Here is a 20,117-nt window from a genome sequence, read left to right on the forward strand (position 1 = left end):
CTGGCCTAAATATTTGCATCTGTGAATATAACAGATGATTATAAAGATTTGTTGGACATTTGTCCAGCGACCAAGTAGGTAGTCCATGGTCGCTGGGCTAAAGCCCTGCAAACTTCCTCCTACCTGCTGGATCCTCCTGAACCTCTTCTAACTAATAAGCCCAGTTCATGCATGAATAACGCCTTAAGGATGATGTTGCATTGGGCCTGTAAATCAGAAGATGCTTTAGGGATTCCGGCAGGTAGGAGGCAGATTGTAAAGCTCTAGCTACCGACTTGGCCTACGAACAAAGGTCCTATTAATGTTTTTGATCATCTCAAAAATAATTTTTCAATTTTCTACTTGCATTTTATTGTTTCAGCAGACATATTTGAAAAAAAACAGTCATGGCAGAACCAACATCTTGTGTTCTGCTTCATGCAGGGTTATCATGAGCGGTGGACAAATAAGGGATTAAAATTTTACCAAAAAGAGCATATACGTGTAATGCAGGATATAAGTTTTGCTTTAATCAAACACAATGCAGGTGATAAACGCTGTCACAGCTATATTACTGGATTGTGGAAAGGAAAGAGGAAAAAGTCACACAGTGACTATTAAAGGGATATTCCTCAGAGCAAACCCTACTGAAAAATTAGCTGATCTAAAAAGTCCTACTATGGAGATGCTTCTGATCAAGTTCATTTTCCCTGCAATGTCACCTCAGGGCCAAGTAACATTTCATAATGATCACTAAATCAATGGGCTTTTTATGAGTTTAATGGATGGGACAAGTCTTCCAGTTAGACCACGTTCACACGTTCAGTATTTGGTCAGTATTTCACATCAGTAATTGTAAGCCAAAACCAGGAGCGGGTGATAAATACAGAAGTGGTGATGTTTTTCTATTATACTTTTCCTCTGATTGTTCCTCACCTGGTTTTGGCTTACAAATACTGATGTAAAATACTGACCAAATACTGAAAGTGTGAATGTGGCCTTAGAGAGAAGCTCTTTGTAGCTGCTCTGCTTCAGATTATAAATAGAGGTCACAAATGGGACTTTCAATCAACTCTAAATGACCTAATAATATATTTTGTCATTGGTTTCCAAAACCAAACAAATCTTTTGACCCCCAAGCCACTTTTACAAAACCCTGTATCATCTTTTTCATTTAAATTGAATTTAAAATTGTATTTGAAATGATGAGCAGTACAAAGCTGTTGCAAAAGCTGTCATATGAGCCATATTCCACACAGAGTATCTCTGGGGGATCCCAACGTATCAGAAGCTATATACTCTCACCGCATCTTAGTAAACATAATGTTAACTCCAGGGGAGCTCAATTATTATAGCAATATAAATATGAAAAATATAAAATGGAGCTTTGAAAATTAAACTTGCAATTTTAAATATCAGCACCGATCTATATAATAATAATAATAATAATAAAAACAACTAAATCAGGCAGTTTCACAATAAAAACATTAAGTAGCTTATCAGCATATCTAGAGACCTTACTATCTGGCTAAAATAAAAAGAAGGACTTCCTTCAAAAGATTTATTCCATCACCATACTATGCAACATTTTAGTTCTTGGGAGAATCTTGGTATCTAAAAATTAGTGAATCTTTGTATCTTGCGATCTAAGGCCACGTTCACACATTCAGTATTTGGTCAGTATTTTACCTCAGTATTTTTAAGCCAAAACCAGGAGTGGGTGATAAATACAGAAGTGGTGACGTGTTTCTATTATACTTTTCCTCTTATCGCTCCACTGCTGGTTTTGGTTTACAAATACTGAGGTAAAATACTGAGGTGGCTTACACCCACATTCTGTGGATTAGTGCTGATTTGACTATTTTGTTTTTCATTACATTCTTTCTTTCCTTCTTTTTTTTTGCATCTGAGTCATCTGGAGTACTACCTACAGTACATTTTGTAGATTATCCGTTATATGAGTTGGGCTATAACTGGTGTTTTTTTTTCTATCTATCTATCTATGCAAAAAGTGTGGACTTTGTTAGCCCATGTGGCGATGTTTCGGTCCTATCACAGAACCTTTCTCGAGCCTTGAGAAAGGTTCTGTGATAGGACCGAAACATCGCCACATGGGCTAACAAAGTCCACACTTTTTGCCTAATAATGGAGTGCTGCCTCTTCTTATCTTTAAAAATCTAACAGATTATGGGATTGTTAGTCCAGGAGGCTTGCACCGTGAGTTTCTTTTTATTTTTTGCATTTTGCGCTGCTTCGTTCTTATCTATCTATCCATATCTACATATTTATCTAGCTATCCATCTCTATCTATTTATCTATCTATGTGTCTATCTATCTATCCATATCTATCTATCTATTTATCTATCTATCCATATCTATCTATCCATCTCAATCTATTTATCTATCTATCCATCTATCTATCCATATCTATCTATCAATCATCTTATCTTTATATCTACCTATAGCCTTTAAAGGTTATAATCTTACTTAAGATCTCTAAAAATACCATGTATTAGCATAGCATGTATGATGCAGGGTTTATTGATGGTAAGCCTAATACACAAATGTCTGCTTTGTAGTACACAATGAGAGATAGAGTTCATGTAGCCATAGTTGATGGGCTATTTAAAAATAATACCTATCATTAAAATAACTTTACAGTAAATTATACGTTTAGTTGTGAATTCCAATCCCAGAACGAGCAGAACATAATGAGAATCTTGTCTAACTTTGATCTCTCTGAAAGTCTCATTCTTCTTAGCATAATATATACAAATATGGTTACCAGACTTTTCTGGGAATATACAGATGATCACAGGGAGTTATGCCAAATTTCAATATATAATATTAGCAGTTGCATGTGCCTACATATAAATCTACCACATGGTGTTAAAAAACTCTGGGCATACACTGTGTTATAACTAATATAGCCTTAAAGGGGTTTTTCCACGACCAAATTATGCTTTAATCAATAGATCTTGAAATAAAAATAACTTCCACAATTGGATGTGTTAAAAACAAATGTTCCTGTGCTGAGATAATCTTATAAATGTGCCCCTGATGTGTACTGTGTAAAGGCTGTGTCTGACCGTACAGGAACATGGTCTGATCATATGACAGCTCCTGGGCAGGGGGGAAGCAAAAGAGTATACAGACAGCATTGGATCTTTATACTCTATTGTGTCCATCCCTGCCCGGGAGATGTGGTATGATTAGACCATGTTCCTCAATGGTCAGACACAGCCAGTACACAGTACACAGCAGGGGCACATTTATAAGATTATCTCAGCACAGGAACATTTTTTTAACACATCCAATTGTGGAATATATTTTTATTGCAAAATGTATTAATTTAAATGTACCTTGTAGGAAAACCCCTTTAAGGGGGTCATTTTCAAAGAACCCCAAAAAGGGACAGGACAGGTCCTCCAAATAGAAAGTCCTTGTTTGTAACCACTTTCCAGTCTGACCAAGAGGTGATTTGCGCTATTAACTCACAAAACACCAATAGAGAAATGTGTAAATGGGTTTTCTAAACATGAGCATACCAGGATAGGGATGGGGGGCCATGCATACCATGATTGGAGATGAGGGTGCCATGCATATCAGGAGAGGGATGGGGAGCCAGGTATACCAGGATGGGGATGAGGGGCCATGGATACCAGGATGGGGCTGGGGGGACAATGCATATCAGGATGGGGATAAGGGGTGCCATGCATACTAGGATAGGGATGGGGGGCCATGTATACCAGGATGGGGATGGGGGGCCATTCTTACCAGAATGAGGATGGGGGCCATGGATACCAGGATGGGGATGGGGGGCCATGCATACCAGAATGGAGATAGGGGGGCCATACATACCAGGATGGGGACGGGGGCCATGCATTCCAGGATGAGGATGAGGGGTGCAATGCATACCAGGATGGGGATGAGGGGTGCCATGCATACCAGGATGGGGATTAGGGGACCATGCATACCAGGATTAGGATGGGAGCCATATATATCAAGATGGGGACATATATATATACCAGGATGGGGGATATTACCCCTATACCAGTGTCAGAAGCAAACCTCCCCCCCATAACAGTGCGTCATGACCACATTTTTTGCTTACATTTTTTTTCCTATTTTCCTCCTCTAAAACCTAGATGCGTCTTATGGTCCGGTGCGTGTTATAGTCCGAAAAATACGGTACATTGTTTTTATTATCATTATATTGGTTGCAAGTACAAACGTACATTTTTAAATAGTTTTTTTTACAGTATAAACAGATACGTTAAGTACACCACAAAAACAAGGTGTGAAGCAGGCCCAACTAGTGTATTTTGCAGATAGCCATGCAAAGCTATAGCTAGATAGACATCTAATTTCAGCTTTAGTAAATAACGGTGCTGTATACTTTATATCTACACTGATATAACATCATTTCCAGAGTACAATAGGAAAATAACAGAATTTGATTTCCACTGCCATTCCAAATTGTCAATTGTTCATCACCTTCCGCTTCTAACACAAACATAGGTGACATTAATGGTTTATAAATGATTTGTCAGGCTGCAGCATAGCTCCTGATCTCCAAATATCACAGAAAGCACAGTACATTAGCTATAAATGTCACAATAAGTGGATATGTTACTGAGGCAGAACTTTTCTAATTCCAGAAATAATGTAGCGAACAGAACAGTCACTCTGCTCCAAATTGTACCTTTGTAAAGGTGGTAGGCGATATATACAATAACCACAAAAAATAACTATACAAATGGTACATTTAGCAGAGTAAAATATAGTGAGAAGAAAATAAGAAGGCATGGGGCTTCTGTAATAATGGCTGTAATTGAGCCCCATAAATATCATTTATATGTTACGATCAAAAGGACCGCATCAGTAAGCCTCCTTTATTTCCTTATGCCACCATAGTATTGACCCTCTCAGGAGCGGAAATATCATTAGTGCAACCTGTGCAGCTGAATAAGGACTCATAAAGTAAGGGCGTCCACTTTCACCTCAAAATCAGGTGGAATTGTGCATTAAGATGAACTAATGGACTGCAAAAGGACCGTGTATTGTTCTTGCACAAGGGCCTTCTTCTGTGTCCACCACTGGACCCTCTATAAACTTCTTAGACTTTACCATGTGCATGGATTCTTTACGGATGCACACAATATGCTTACAATTTCATATAATAAGGCCATAGACACATCGGGGGACATTTACGAAGAGCTATGCTCTGACGTTAATAAGGTTCATATTTTTGCACAAATCTTTGAGAATTTTGCCCCTTTTTGTTTAAAAAACTGTGGACAAAACTTGTCAAGAAAGACCAGTTTGGCCACAGACCAGAGTCATAAACTATAGCAGAAATCAATACCAGCTAATTTCTAACAGATTCCAGTGTGAAGAATGGGCTACCTAAAAAATTTACAGCACTTTAGTCCTACACTCTGCAATCAAGACCTGTGTATGAAATGTGCCCCTTTGTGTGCCACAGTATGGTGCCTCTATATACCACATAATCTGCCGGAACATATGCTAGAAAAGAAATGTTATAACAAAGTATAATATGGGCTACTTTAGAAAAATGCAATATTTAATTTTTATTTTTTACTTAGTGAAATAAGTAAGAGAGTTGAAAGAAAATAAGGTTTCCCAATTTTTAGTTGCTTTAAAAAAAAAAAAGAAATGTGACATATATTTTCCATGCCATCACTCTGGCATTTTGGGAAATTTCAGCAATATCAGGGAATTTTTATAGTTCCCCTATGTATAAGTGACAGAAGCCTTTTAATTTATTTTCTAGACTTTCTGCAGCAGACAGGCTCATGCTACATAGTGCACGCAACTAACAAATAGGGTCTGTCCAATAACTCAGAGTAATAAACTGAGTTTCCATTTTATCTGTCATCCGCTACACACAAGAATTATATCAAGTTCTGGAAATTGTGTATCATTCTAAATACTTTGTTAGATGATAGCCTTTCCATGTGCAGCAGACATGATTTGATTTGGATAGGAATAACTTACTTTTTATCGTGTAGGTTTTATAACACCTATGAAATTCCTATTTAAAATTCCTGGCTGATCATTACTTTCCCAGTGGGAACAAGCTCATGCTGTATGTCATCTTTCTCACAGTACGACTTCGTGTACAGTTTATGAGCACTGACAAATTTTGATTAAAAACAGGATAGTGCATCTCTAGAAGAAATGAATCACATGAATGACGCTTATATATAGCCAAAGCTGGTGCAAGAAAAAGCAATGGGAATTCCAGGCCGAATGATTAGGGGAAGCATTGCGGTCTTGGCAGATTAGTGTGGGGTGATGTTTTGCGACATGCTACAGACAAAAGAAGCCAACATTGGAACATAGCACTTTTACACTCACACTGTGGCGGTAGAAGGGGTCAACTTTTGTAGGGTATTTGTCAAACTGCAAAGGGATCAAAGCAAATGGTTATTACTGTGTCTCAGAAAGGAATCTATAAAGATCATGACTGTATCACGCTGTTTGATAACCAAAAGCACTGTCTGCGGCTCATGTATAGCGCATAGTCAACGAGCACGCTGTTTAACCTACTCCAAATCTATTATCATTTCATCCTGATGCTTTTATGAGATAAATAAAAATTCTGGGCTGAATGCTGTGCACACAAAGACATTTTTATAGCTGCCTTGTATTTTATTTTTATGATAAAAGATGATCCCTATAAATACATTTCCCTACGATAACATTATAATACTGCAGCGAGACTGCTGCAGTCACCCAGGAGGTGCCTTGTAAGGAAATATAGGATCGAGTTGGAAAATAAGCATCTCTTTTATTACCTGTTTACTGGTGTTGTTCAAGCACAGCCTTGTATTTATACACATGCCGCTCTAACAATTTTACTTCCGTAGAGAGAATTGGTAGAACACCACAGAGTGTGGTGTCTATTTATGGATGGTGAAAGAGATCTTGTCAAAAGGATCCCCTATTTTACATGTTAGCTGGTAAATTTGGCTATTTTTCATCATAATTCTTGATTTTTTTGAGTCAAAGGAAAATCAAAAATATAAAATAACTCTTGGCTTTTCCAGCTGAAGCCATTTAAAGGGAATCTGTCAGTAGGATCAACCCTCCTAAGCCGTCTATATGGGCATGTAGGTCATAGGAAGCTGAATAAAATGATCCCTTGATAGCTACGATCCAATGTCTTATTACCGAGAAATCAATGTTTTTCTTAAACATGTAAATGAGCTGTTAAATCTATGGGTAGGACATTGATGTGCATGAGAATCTGACTCCAGCGCCTATTTTTAAATTAAAAGGGGTGTTACCAGTGTGAGACATGCATATCAGGAGAGCAGACTATCAGTCATTACATGTCTCACACTGGTAATATTTCCTTTCATTTAAAATAAGCTCTGGAGTCAGTTTCTCAGAGACATCTATGCTCGGCCCATAGATCGCAACAGCTCATTTACATATTAGGTAACATGTGAAATACTCTGGAATAAAACATCGGATCGCATATATCAAGGTATTATTTTATTCACCCTTCTATGACCAACATGCTCATACACATGGCTTAGGAGGGTTGATTCTACAAACAGATTCCCTTTTAAGAACTTATACAAGTATTATTTAAAGTGTTACTGACCAAACACTACATTTTTCTAAACCTGCATAAACAAAAATAGTCTGGCATGCACTTTTTATTAGAAAAGCTGGCTTTATACACCATGTTTTTTTGTCGTCAGCTATCTCTCACACCTATTTTACCCATAAATATGCTCTGCGTGGCCCAGCTTGCTTGTTTATTTCAATAGGGGAAGGGGTATAAACCACTTTATCTACAGGTGAAACGGCTTCTCCTATATTTGCAACTGATAGGACATTTGAGGGCTCACTCATTCATTAGATAGTTTTGGTATTTGCCATAAATCATCAGGCTAGACTGAGTATGGGCAGCTGAATGCATGTGCATTTTGGCTAATATTGATTAATATTTCTGTTTGTCGTATCGTGATCAAAAAGAACCATCAGAGACTGAAAGCAAGGGCACATTGAAAACCACTAACACGTTTCTGGTTTATTAGCTGCTTAGCATGTATCGTGAACCATAGTTGTTGCAGTCACACCAAAACCATGGATCTTAAGAAGGATCAAAAATTCCTCTGCTCCATACGAAGAAAAGATGCATCATAGTTGGGATCCCCATTTACAGTTTTTGAATGGGGGACCAAAAGCTTCAGGTTACAGTGTTGCCTCACATACCAAAAGCATGTCCTATATACCAAAAACATGATGCTATCAGAAATGGTACATAATATATTCTTTAATAAATACAGGTTTAAACCTGGGCAAGTTATATGAACTAAATGCGAAGCAAAATACAACTGCTTATGAGATCCAAATAGCTGGAAAATGTGAAGCATCAGATTTCCTCAGCAATAACTTTTCTTGTGATATGCTTGCAGAATAAATCTAGTAAAATCTGTGGTTAGGCATCCAGGAGAGTTTGACAAATGATGCCTATAAAATACGTTGTTTTTATTATCTCCTTATACAACTATAATTTATTCTAAATTATATTATTTATATACAAGCTATCAAGCTTCTACATTTTATGGATTGTTGGCTAGCAACATTAATAATCAGCTGCAATATTTTATGTATTTTTGTACAATTCCCAAAAAAGATATATAATAAGATGACGGCTTCCATAAAAGGCTTAACTGATAAGGCACTTTGTTGATCAGTGGACTGCTTATACTGAAAATCAGCCAAAAGACTTACGAAATTGTTGGACTTAGGCCAAGGTAAATGTAATAAAGGGAGTATCTGAGCATTCAGATTTGAAAAATAATATTAAAACCCCCAAAACCTTTAATTGCATATGTTACATTTCTATTATAAAAGATCCTTCATTTAAGCAACAACCAGACTAACAATGAATAGAGCTGTGTTCTACTTATCCTCACATTTCTGCCTGGGGTACGCACCATGGGCGGTGCTGGAGTCGGCATAATTGCAGTAGGCGGGATGGCGTGCGGGAAAGGTGTGAAGGTGTGCTGGTGTGTGTGCTGATGCGTGTGCTGGTGTTGATGCTGATGTTGGTGGAACTCTGTTCTCAGATATGGCGGCGGCCCTAACGATGCCCCACGATCTGCACTTTGTGAAGCCAAAAAGCGGGTATTCAACTCTTGTCTGAGAAGGTCTTGCTCTGCAAAGAAGGTAAGAAAAATATGGTATTATTATTTTACCATAGGATGAAACATTTAACCCCAAAGAATTCTTCCTTAACCATCAATGAACATTTCCATCATTTCAAGGGTTTAATTGCTAAATATTTAACTAATTACCTGAATAAGTGCTGTTAGCTGGATGTCCTGGAACTGGAAGGGTCCCTGAAGTCAGTGGAGGTGGAGGAGGTAAAGCAGCAGGTGGGGCAAACATATTTGGGTGGTGCTGGTGAGCAGGAGGTTGGATGGTTGGTGTAAAGCTATGCAAGGGACTGTGGCTTGGTAAAGATAAGGGATATGGAGAAGGTGATTGTTGATGAGCCAAATGAGATGGTGGCACTTGACTTTTGGCAGGAGTGCTGCTTCTGCTGCTGCTGTAGAAGGAAATATAGAAGCATTATCAAAATGTGGGTATTATCATCCTTCCAATTTGGAAAAGCTGATTAATCAGACAAGGTCGCATTACAAAGAAAGTTACTGGATATTTATTACAATAAAATGAAAAATTTAGTAACACGCTGAATTAATAATTAGAAAATGAAGACATAAAAGATTCAAGACTGTAAATAGATAATGGGTAGTTTTTTGGTGCAATACTATACTACTATACTAGGTTTTATGGATGAACACATTTTTATTTACTTTATGTCCAGAATAATAGAATAGTTGTCGCCTCTATTCTACAATAAGCTCTATTCCATCCATGATGGCTTTCAAAGTTTTTCTACTTGCGTTGGTCGTAACAAGTATCCAGACAACAGTGCAAACTGTCTTTAAATTAAGGTGCATTTATACCAGCCAACCAGGAGTGTTAAACGACCACCACCAATTGACAACATGTTCGATCAGCAGAAATATGATAGCCTGTTTAAACAGACACACTTCAGATATACATAGAACTATCAGTAATAGATGGTACTGTGCATATAGGCCGCCAATGTTGTTGGCAGCATGAGTCCTGTTCACACAGGTTTGATCTGAACTTTTATCCAAACCAAACGGTCATTTCAGACGATGACTGAGCCTTTTGCTTATTTAACTATCTGCCTGTTTACACTGCACGATTATGGGGAAATTAACGTACTTCGTTTCTCTATAATCATGCTTTGTAAATGCACCTTTAAAATGGAAACATACTCAACTTTTTGCCTACTAATTTTATATTTATTAGATTATTTGTGTTTAATTTAGAAGGATACTAGTTTATACAAAGAGTGTCTTAAAAATATGCAAAAAATATAGTGCAAGAGAAAATGCAATCTTTTTACCAACCTTAGACTGTTCACACTTAAGCTTCTGCTATTGTAGTTGCACAATGTCTGGGGCAAAGACTGGGAAGGAGGTCGTGCTTGCGCTACTGGTGGACTTGGATGAATAGGTGGTTGAGATGGAGGCTGAGCCTTTGGTGGCAGCTGCACTTGTGGCTGAGGTGGCAATGGAGTTTGAGGAAGCTGAAGAGGCTCAATCTGTGTCTGTTTAGGTGTCTCTGACTGAGAAACCACAACTGGTCCTGGAGAAGACAGTAGCAATGGCTGTGGCTCTACTTCAGGCTGAATGGTAGGTAGCGTTGTTGGTCCTAGTTCTTTGCACACTGTAGTCTCAAATGGCAGCTCAGCAGTGCTGTCTTGACTCTTCTCTTGACTTCTTTCTAGTCCTGACACTTTTGGCAGAACTGTACCTGAACCATCTTTGCATTTGTTTGCTGTCAGTATACTGACACCCAGTTCTGTATCTACAATAAAAATAGAAATATAATGTGTCATAAATGCACAATTTCATGTAAAATATATCAAAGAATACTTGAAATTCCAACAATCCAGTAATAATGAAATTGCTCTGACAGCAGAAACATAGTTTTATTTATAAATAATGAAATTCCACTGTAAGTGCCAGAGCTTTGGAAATGAGCTCACAACCTTCAACTGAAGATAACCACAGGTGCCATAGTACATTGTGAGCCTTATTAGCTATCTAAGACCAGATGTTAATCAGTAAAGCAGAGTTTAGAACATATTGCAGTCGAGAGCAGACGTTTTCTTTACAGCTCCAAAAACACCTTTGGAGCTATTATTAAGGGTTACCCCGAATGATGTTAAATGATTGCTGAAATAAGCAAATAACCTCATCAGAGAGGAAGAGGATAGGAACTCTAGTGCCACCTATTCAAAGTAGCAAAACTAAAAGTCAATATCAACCCCTAAAAGGGCATTATCACATGACTTAAATGGGTTGTCCGCTACTTTTAATATTTGGCCATTCTATTTTTTGTTGAAAATAAGTATCTTTGTAAACACCTTGCTTTGCAGTTACGGCCTGTGAGCCGTGCTATCGCGGGCCGCTCACAAGCATCACGTGACCCGCCGCTGTTGTAACGTCAAGTGAGGCGTGACATCAGTGACGCAGTCCCCGCGGTGGATGCTGGGCTGTGGGCGGGGTTACCCCGCGCGTGACACCCAGCATCCACCACATGCTTTCCCAATGATTGAGGAGAGGGAGAGCGCCCGGTGGATGCTGGGTGGGACGCTCAGGGTAACCCCGCCCACAGCCCATCACTCACCATGGAACACAGAAGAGAGAAACCCCCGGCTGCAGCCGGAACTTGACATGACATCAGCGAGTGTCAGAGCCGGCTGCAGCCGGGGGTCATGTGATGCCTGTGAGCAACTAGCGATAGCCGCTCACAGGCAGTAACAGCAGCGCAAGGTATTTACAAACATACTTATTTTCAACATAAAAATAGAATGGCCAATTATTAATAGTAGTGGACAACACCTTTAAGGTAAGAAGCCAAACCAGCTAAATAGGTAGATAATTGACTTAAAAAAAAAAAACAGAACAAAACTATGTCTAAAACCACTTAATTATTTGTTTTCTTTACTTTTCAATTTTGTATGAAAAAAATATTATTATAAATCATATTATAGGAAACGGGTGAATTTTCATGAATTTAAAGGGAATCTATCACAACATTTGACCTAAACTATTAATTATTAAACTGCTGAAAAAGTCCTACTTGTATGCCTCATATCAGATGCCTTGTGGTTGATAAATCATCTTTTATCATTTTATATAAATAACCTCTTCCAGGGTCTGGGGAGGACGATGCCTGGAAGATAGCTCTGCCTCCAGAGCTTGTTATACATGAAGGGGGAGCTGCCAGTGTGATGTGTAATGACCGCTCTCTGCTCTACTGATCCTACTGCAGAGCTGTGTGTGATTATACCTGACACATCTGCAGGTTCCTCTCAGCTCCAGCTTCCATCTCACAGGCAGACAGGGCTACAATATTGTTGAGCTGTGAGAGCTACAAAAAAATGTATTTGCAAGAAGACACATTTCATTTCTCCTGTTCTGTGTTAGTTACTTCTCTCACACTGGTAACTCCCCTTTTACTTAAAATAATCTCTGGAGGCAGAGTTATCTTCCAGGCAGAGTCCTCCACAGAGCCTGGAAGAGGTCATTTATATAAAGTGATAAAAGATGATTTATAAACCACAAAGGACTTTTTCAGCAGTTTAATAATTAATAGTTTAGGTCAAATGTTGTGATTTACATTTCTGGGTCATTTTGCTCAATAAATTGTAAACTCCGGTCCTTGCTTCACTGCAAAACAATGGGGTGTTAGTACATCTAAAGGATTTAGAAAAAAAATGAGAAGATTACATAGTATTGGACAAAGAGGCTAAGCTAGTACATTGATGGCCAAAATGCAGCCAAACACAGGAATTGCAACCATAGTTTACAGTATGTAGGCATACACTACAATCTAGTCAATGTTAAACCCAGACCTATCAAGCATATTGCGCTACAAGGCATACCTGATGGGTGCCACCAAAAAGTGCTTATTTTACACAATATACATCCAAAAGTGATGAAATTATAGGTGTCATTAGAATTACATTTCTCTTCCTCTCTGAAGAGGTTATTTACATGCACAAAATAATATATTACATTTTTTACTTAATTAGTTGCATAGTATATTTTCGCTAAATAAAAACAGTAGGAAATCCTTTCATTGTGCCTTTTGGGACGTAATGTAGAAATAATCAGTCCCTGGTGCTAAAATTGTGCTTGATTTCACCACTTAAGTCTAGTCAATTCTCACAAGAATTCATGAACTGCTGCTTCAATCAGCGAATCCATTTACCTAGACAATGTACAAATATCTGATAATTGTATTTATTTCCCCATAAACAAAGTTAATTTTAAAGTTGATTTTAATCAATACATTTTGGAATAATAATAAGTTCCACAATTGGATGTTTTTTTTTTTTAAATATTCCTGTGCTGAGATAATCTTATAAATGTTCACCTGCTGTGTACTGTGTAATGGCTGTGTCTGACTGTGCAGGACATGGTCTGATCATACCACATCTTCTGGGCAGGGGAGGAAGCAAAAAAGAGGGTACAGACAGGACAGCATGGGATCACAGCTGATTCTTCTTGTAAGGTAAAGCATTTCCCTGCTTCTTTTGTAAAAAATGTTTTACCTCAAAGAAAGAATTATTTACAATCCCGTACTGTAATGTCTGTATACTTTTTTGCTTCCTCTCCTGCCCAGGAGCTGTGGTATGATCAGACCATGTTCCAGACACAGCCATTACACAGTACACAGCAGGTGCACATTTATAAGATTATCTTAGCACAGGAACACATTATTTAAACACATCCAATTGTGGAATTTATTATTATTATTATTATTATTATTACAAGATCTATTGATTAAAATAAACTTTGTTCATGAAACAACCCCTTTAAAGCAAAGGTCCTCTCCCTTGTCTAAACAGTCATCCTATGGTCCTATACAGTAAAGTAGCTAAATATATCTATTGTTGAAAAACAATGCCAAGGTGAACATTGTGACTCTGGCATTGTTTCTAAATCATCTGACCAATTGGTGGGGTAAACAAAAATATATGTAATCTTTAGGTAGTTTATAGCAAACAATACCATTTTAGGCACATGGCTATCATGTTCAAACCATTTAACAATTATTTTATATATAAAGTCCTCAGTGGTTGTTTCTAAATCATCTGACCAATTGGTGGGATAAACAAAAATATATGTAATCTTTAGGATGTTCAAACCATTTAACAATTATTTTATATATAAAGTCCTCAGTTTAGGACCACAATAAAAAAGACATGTGCAAGTCAATATTCTAAGTGTCATGGTTGAAAAGAAAATTTTTGCCACCTCCCAAAATGACCTATTGACTAGCTAAATTGGGAAAGGAAGACGTTTTACTGTTATGTTAAATGCAAACCACGTAAAACACAGTAAACACAAAATAAGTGTATTTGAAACTTCTTATAACTCAGTGTTTTTATGTGTGTCAACATTAATTTTACTGAAATTTATATCACATTATTCTCTGCCTTCTGGCTTATTTTAATGCTTGCAAAAACAGTTTATAGAAAATTGGGGGTGGCGATTGGGATTTCATGGCTGGGATGCCGCCTTTCTTCAGAGCACTCGAGCTCCATCATTAGGAGATAACGCAATAGGGGATCTCACTTGGAACAACCAAAACTAACTATATTAACATCACTCAAGGGGAAATATTGTCACTTTCGGCTGCTGTCATGTAAATACAGCTTCTACGGTACATATCATGAAATCACACACTATAAAGGGATTATCAAATAAAAAAGCCCAACAAAACAAATATATTCAGTGGTGAAGGACAGAAAATAGCAGTGTTACTCAGGCACAAAACAAAACCTTTCCATCAAAAAACTGGAAATATTAAGAGGCAGTCAAAAACCTAATGTGAGCAGAAGCCGTTGCGATCCCAAAGCTCCTTTCTCACAGTCCCAAAAGATACGTTCTAAATCTGCTTACACAGGTAAAGAATAATGAAATACATATCCTAGCTTTAATTAAGACTCTTGGGCTTTCCGAATGAATGTAGTCTATGCATAAGTGGAGTCTCCTGAGATTTAATTTGTCAGTTTTTCTAATCTCCATAAAAAGAAAATATGGTAATGATAAGCCCGCTTGAAAAAAAAATTGTGCTCCCCCTCCCCAACTACATAATCTTCTGTCGTTATGCAACAACAATGTACGTCTTCACATCTATGTATCGAAGAGCGCCTATGTGCTGGATTGACAGAACATGCAATTATCTTCCAAGTAAGAGCTCACGTGTGAAGAGTATGCATGGCGGCAAGGTTTGCATTCGTTATTCCCTTCCAGTGATTGAGTTATTCTACTTTCATGTTTCCAGTGCTAGCTTAAACTGCTATTGTTCCTTTTTCTTATACAGTAAGAAAAACAGGATACAATGCTTGAATTGCAAGTGAAAACAAAAACAAGAGAAAAAAATCATGAAAATAGAACATATTAACAGAAATGCAAAGTTGTGCAATGTGTGACATCTACTTATAAAATAATTATTTGGGAACCACAGCCAGCATTTATTTCAACAGTTCCCTTTGAAGTATATCGACCATTGACCACCAATTCTAAATTACTGCCAAAACCTAAGATAAAAACAAAATGAGCAAATACCTTGTAGTGAGTAAATAATTAAATAGCAATAGTCCCGACTGGGTACACCTTGTTGTGGTGGGATGGCTTTTATGCTTTTTTGATCAAAAAAGTGTAAACTAAGTACCCTATGTTATTTACATGTACTATTACTATTTATTTCTTTACTTACTACGGGGTATTTGCCCATTTTGTTTATATCTTAGATTTTGTCTGTTAAATGGCCATGACATGAACCTGCTCCTACATATTGCACTTATACCAACATATGCTCCGGCTCAATTTTTTGGTTTGGCTCACTTACAGCCAGTTTTCCTGCTTAAAGAAACGTTGGTGGCTACTAGAAATAGTTGACAGACACAATCCACTACAATGCAATGAGACTTCAAGTTTCCTATATATTGCTGTAGGCAGTCTAGTTTTTAAGACTACATTTCGAAAAACACTAATCACCAATGCAAATTCTGCTCAGACAATGATCCACCATGGAGTTCTGGAAGAGTTCAGTTCTAAAATCTGACTACACTACAGGGTAACATTGGGAAGCAATGCAAGATATAATAAGTAATGAAGATTCAGCAAATCCCACTTTTTTGGTCGGGAAGATTGACTATCTAATGTGTTTGGCCTCTACCAAAAGTATTGGCGGAAAGAATGGTAACATTAGATTTCAACATGCTTGATTCTTTGTTGTTACTAGAGATAAGCCACACGTAAAGATATCTCCCCTCTACCCATAAATGTTAGGAGAAGGAAGGCTAGACATGTTAGATTTCAACATGCCCGATCCTTTTGTTCTCTTGGAGACAAGTTGTAGCCATTGGTGTCTAGAAGCATTTACTCTAATATCCTAATTCAGAACACATACAGACAGCACAATCTAATTACGCATGTTCACTGGATTTTTTAAGGCAAGCTATTTTAGGCTATGCTCACAAGTTGCATTTTTGCTGCATTTTTTATGACAATTAAAAGCTGCACAGCATCATCGAAAGCTATGAGATTTACGAAATGCATGTTCTCTTTTTTCCAAACTGAATTGGGAAAACTGCAACATTTTTGAAGTCACGCAGCACGTCAATTCTTTCATTAATTTTGCAGCATTTTTTTCACCCATAAAAAAGTGCAAGAATGCTTAATTGCATTCTTTGCAGGGATTTTGTTGAATAAGACTAATTTTATTAACCATTTACTGTAGAAAAATGACACAAGTAATCCACAACAATGACACACAGAAAAATAACACTGTGAAAACGATGCAAAAATGTTGGAAAAAAAATGTGAGTTTTGAACGCAGCGTTTTTACTGCCAAAAGTGCAAGTTTTAGCTTCTGAAAAAATGCTGCAAAAATATGTGTGAACATAGCCTTAAGTGTATGACCAGCTTTAGAACAATAGGAAAAAATCTAGTACAGTTTGGCTGCATAATATTTTGAAGGGAGTCTGTCCCAAACTGCATTTTAAAATAACTACGTATACTTTAAAAATCATTCCTTTTGTTTATTGGCAAACTATTTTTATTCACATATTTAGATTAGGATGATCGGTGCCCCTTTTTTTTGTATACTTCTGCCTCCCTCTCTTCTAATTCACAGATCTGATATTCTCTAAGCCAGTGTTGTCTGCAAATGAAAGTGCATTTACGTAAGTGTGTGTTCACACACAGTCTTGCTCACTACACAGTTAAAGGGGTTATCCATCACGTGACCCCACGCTGACATCACGACAAGTGAGGCGTGACTCAGCGCTGGGGTCCCTGCGGTGGCAGCTGGGTTGTGGGTGGGGTTACCCCACCGCGTCGCACCCAACATCCAATGAATAGGGAGAGGCAGAGCGCAAGGTGGATGCTGGGTATGACGCGCAGGGATAACCCCGTCCACAACCCAGCAGCCACCGTGGAACGCGGTTGAGAGACCCTAGGCTACAGCTTGGACTTGTCATGACGTCAGTGGATATCAGAGACGGCTGCAGACGGGGGTCATGTGATGCCTGTGCGCGGCCAGTGATAGCACCGCTCACAGGCAGAAAAGGCAGAGGGAGGTAATTACAAAGAAACTGCTTTTCATCATAAAAACGCTTTGGCATATTTTAAATACTAGTGGACAACCCCTTTAAGCAGCTCCACTGACAGGAGAACGGCACAGTCTGCAATTGAAAGTAGATTCACGTGAGTGTGAACTCACACACTGCCCTTTTCCATGTCTCCTGACCTCGCTCACTACCCAACAGAGCGGCTTCAGTGATCAATATGCTTTTGCTTGCAGACAGAACTGACCTGGGGAATACCAGTGCTGCCAATCAGAAGACAAAGAAGAGGAGGTATTTAAAAAAATGGAGTGGAACGGTGCACTGTGGTGCTCGGCACGCCTATTTGTCAAATTGAAACATATTGCTTTATAAATCTTTAATTTGATCCCATGTATGCCAATATGTTAGTTTAAAAGTGTCAAGCAAGCACTAAGGTTAATGAGCCTCTGACTCCTTTAGCGTCCCCAATAAACAATAGGTTGTTTGAACAAGAACTTTCTCTCCCATATTCCCCTTATGGTATGTGCACATGTTGAGTATTTGCAGGTGATTTTTCTGTAACAAAAACTAGAATAATGGGTGGAAAAAGTCTGTATAAAACAAATGTGTTTTTAACTCATTTTTAAGTATTTTTTGCAAGTTTTTACTTTTTTTTTCACAATCATTTGAATAGGTGAAAAATGCTGTGAAATGTTGAAAGAATTGATGTGCTGCAAATTTTAAAAAAATGCCTTAATGGCTCAAGTCCACAAAGAAAAAAATAGAAAAATTACAGAAATCTCATTTACTTTGCAAAGTGCAGTAATTTTTTTACTTTTGAAGAATACGCAGGAAAAACACAATAAAAAAGCAGAGTATGAACTAGTCTGTAAACAAGAACGCTCAGCTCAGCTGAGCGCTGTTATGTTCTCTATGAGACGAGAGGAAATATGATGAGCCAGAGTCTTTTTACCAATATCATCTGTCAGGGGAGAATCGGGAGGCCCGCATATTACATATTACACTGTCAATCCTGCCAATATTGGCATGTTTGGCTGATGGTAGTCTAATGTGTATAGCAGCTTTTAGAAGTATTTTCTGATCCTTATGATTCAAGATTACAAGGAAGCATATCATATTAACCATCTAAGCTCCCCTTAAAAGGAATCTGACACCAGGCTTTAAATAGCTCATCTGAGAGCAGCATTATGTAAGGAAAGAGACCCTGAATCCAATGATGTATCACTTAGTTTACTGGGTGCAGCAGTTGTGACACAATCAGAGCTTTTAGATGCAGCATGTAGCAGAGCTCAGAAAGCTAACCCCGCCCATATCAGGCTCTCTATGTACATTGTCTGTTGACACTAAACTGCTTATTACAGGAGGGGGCGGATGCGGATGACTTGGCGCAAAGCAGCTTAGATAATGTTCTGGTGATAAAACCTTCATTTTAAGTAAACAACAACACTCAGCCTGATATGTGACACATCATTGAATTATGTGTTTTAACCCCTACCTCATACTGTCCTCAGATTACATAGCAAAAACCTGCTGACAGATTCCCTTTAATGGCTGCAAAAAGAGGTGAGGTGAGCCACCACATATGCTTACTTGCATGAGTTACAAAAACTCCTAATTTTGAGTGTCTATTTGCACCAGTTAGTTCACCAGTAAAATAAAGTATTCACTAGCCAGTTTTTAGGATATATGGGTCCCTGCACATGAAGTCATGTTTTGAAATTGCTAGACAAGCAAAAATTGTTCAATGTCAGAAAGAAAAAATGACTGATTATATGGCTCCTTCTGATAGGAATCATGAACACGTTCCATATAATCAATAGCACAATGCTGGCAAAAGCCTCAGAGTTTTGCTGTGAATTCCTCTAGAGAAAGGCTGTGAATCTTGTTCATTTTTGCACAGATACATTTTCTATTATTTCTTAAACTATCCATTTAACAACTATAATTTGCTGTCAGCTGTGCAATTCATAAGCACTTTGTTTTGAGCAGTAACTGTACTGTAAGTGTTTATTAAAGCAGACTTCTTGTATTAAATAGGCTGGCAGCGTTCCCAACATACAGGCTCTAGGCACAGAAATTAATACGCTGACATTTAATGTTAATAAAGGGTCTGAACAATATGCGCCTCTTCAAACTCCTTGTTCATTTGGAATTTAATTTACAGGGAAAATGTGCTCCTCCGGATCAGCTGTGTTGGTAAATATGCATTAAAATTGACAGTCATATAGCCTCTAATCATTTAATAAACTTTTAACCAATGATAATATGTGACAGGATGAATGTTTCAAAGCTAACCTTTCTATGAAGATCCAAAACAGGCAGTATAGCTGGCCTTTAGCAAAAGTTGGTGGGCAATACAACAAGGGTGGGTGTCCAAAGCCGTTGAATGTTCATC

General features: G+C 37.9%; 1 protein-coding gene across 9 annotated transcripts in view; it reads right to left on the reverse strand.

The window, feature by feature from the left end:
• The window catches only part of AUTS2 (activator of transcription and developmental regulator AUTS2), a 1,755,315-nt gene that overhangs the window by 35,278 nt on the left and 1,699,920 nt on the right, over nt 1–20,117 (reverse strand). For 4 of the 9 annotated variants that reach the window (XM_073665139.1, XM_073665143.1, XM_073665135.1 and 1 more), the window contains 4 exons: nt 10,476–10,935; nt 9,324–9,577; nt 8,943–9,184; nt 6,364–6,408 (listed from right to left, as the gene is read on the reverse strand). In XM_073665139.1, coding sequence (XP_073521240.1) covers nt 6,364–6,408; nt 8,943–9,184; nt 9,324–9,577; nt 10,476–10,935 — 1,001 coding nt within the window. The remainder of the gene's footprint in view (nt 1–6,363; nt 6,409–8,942; nt 9,185–9,323; nt 9,578–10,475; nt 10,936–20,117) is intronic. The other 5 variants (XM_073665141.1, XM_073665138.1, XM_073665136.1 and 2 more) reach the window with 4 other exon arrangements.

Source organism: Phyllobates terribilis, unplaced genomic scaffold (assembly GCF_046119375.1).
Source record: "Phyllobates terribilis strain yellow unplaced genomic scaffold, ASM4611937v1 Scaffold_2__4_contigs__length_985480577, whole genome shotgun sequence".
Taxonomy (NCBI): Eukaryota; Metazoa; Chordata; class Amphibia; order Anura; family Dendrobatidae; genus Phyllobates; species Phyllobates terribilis.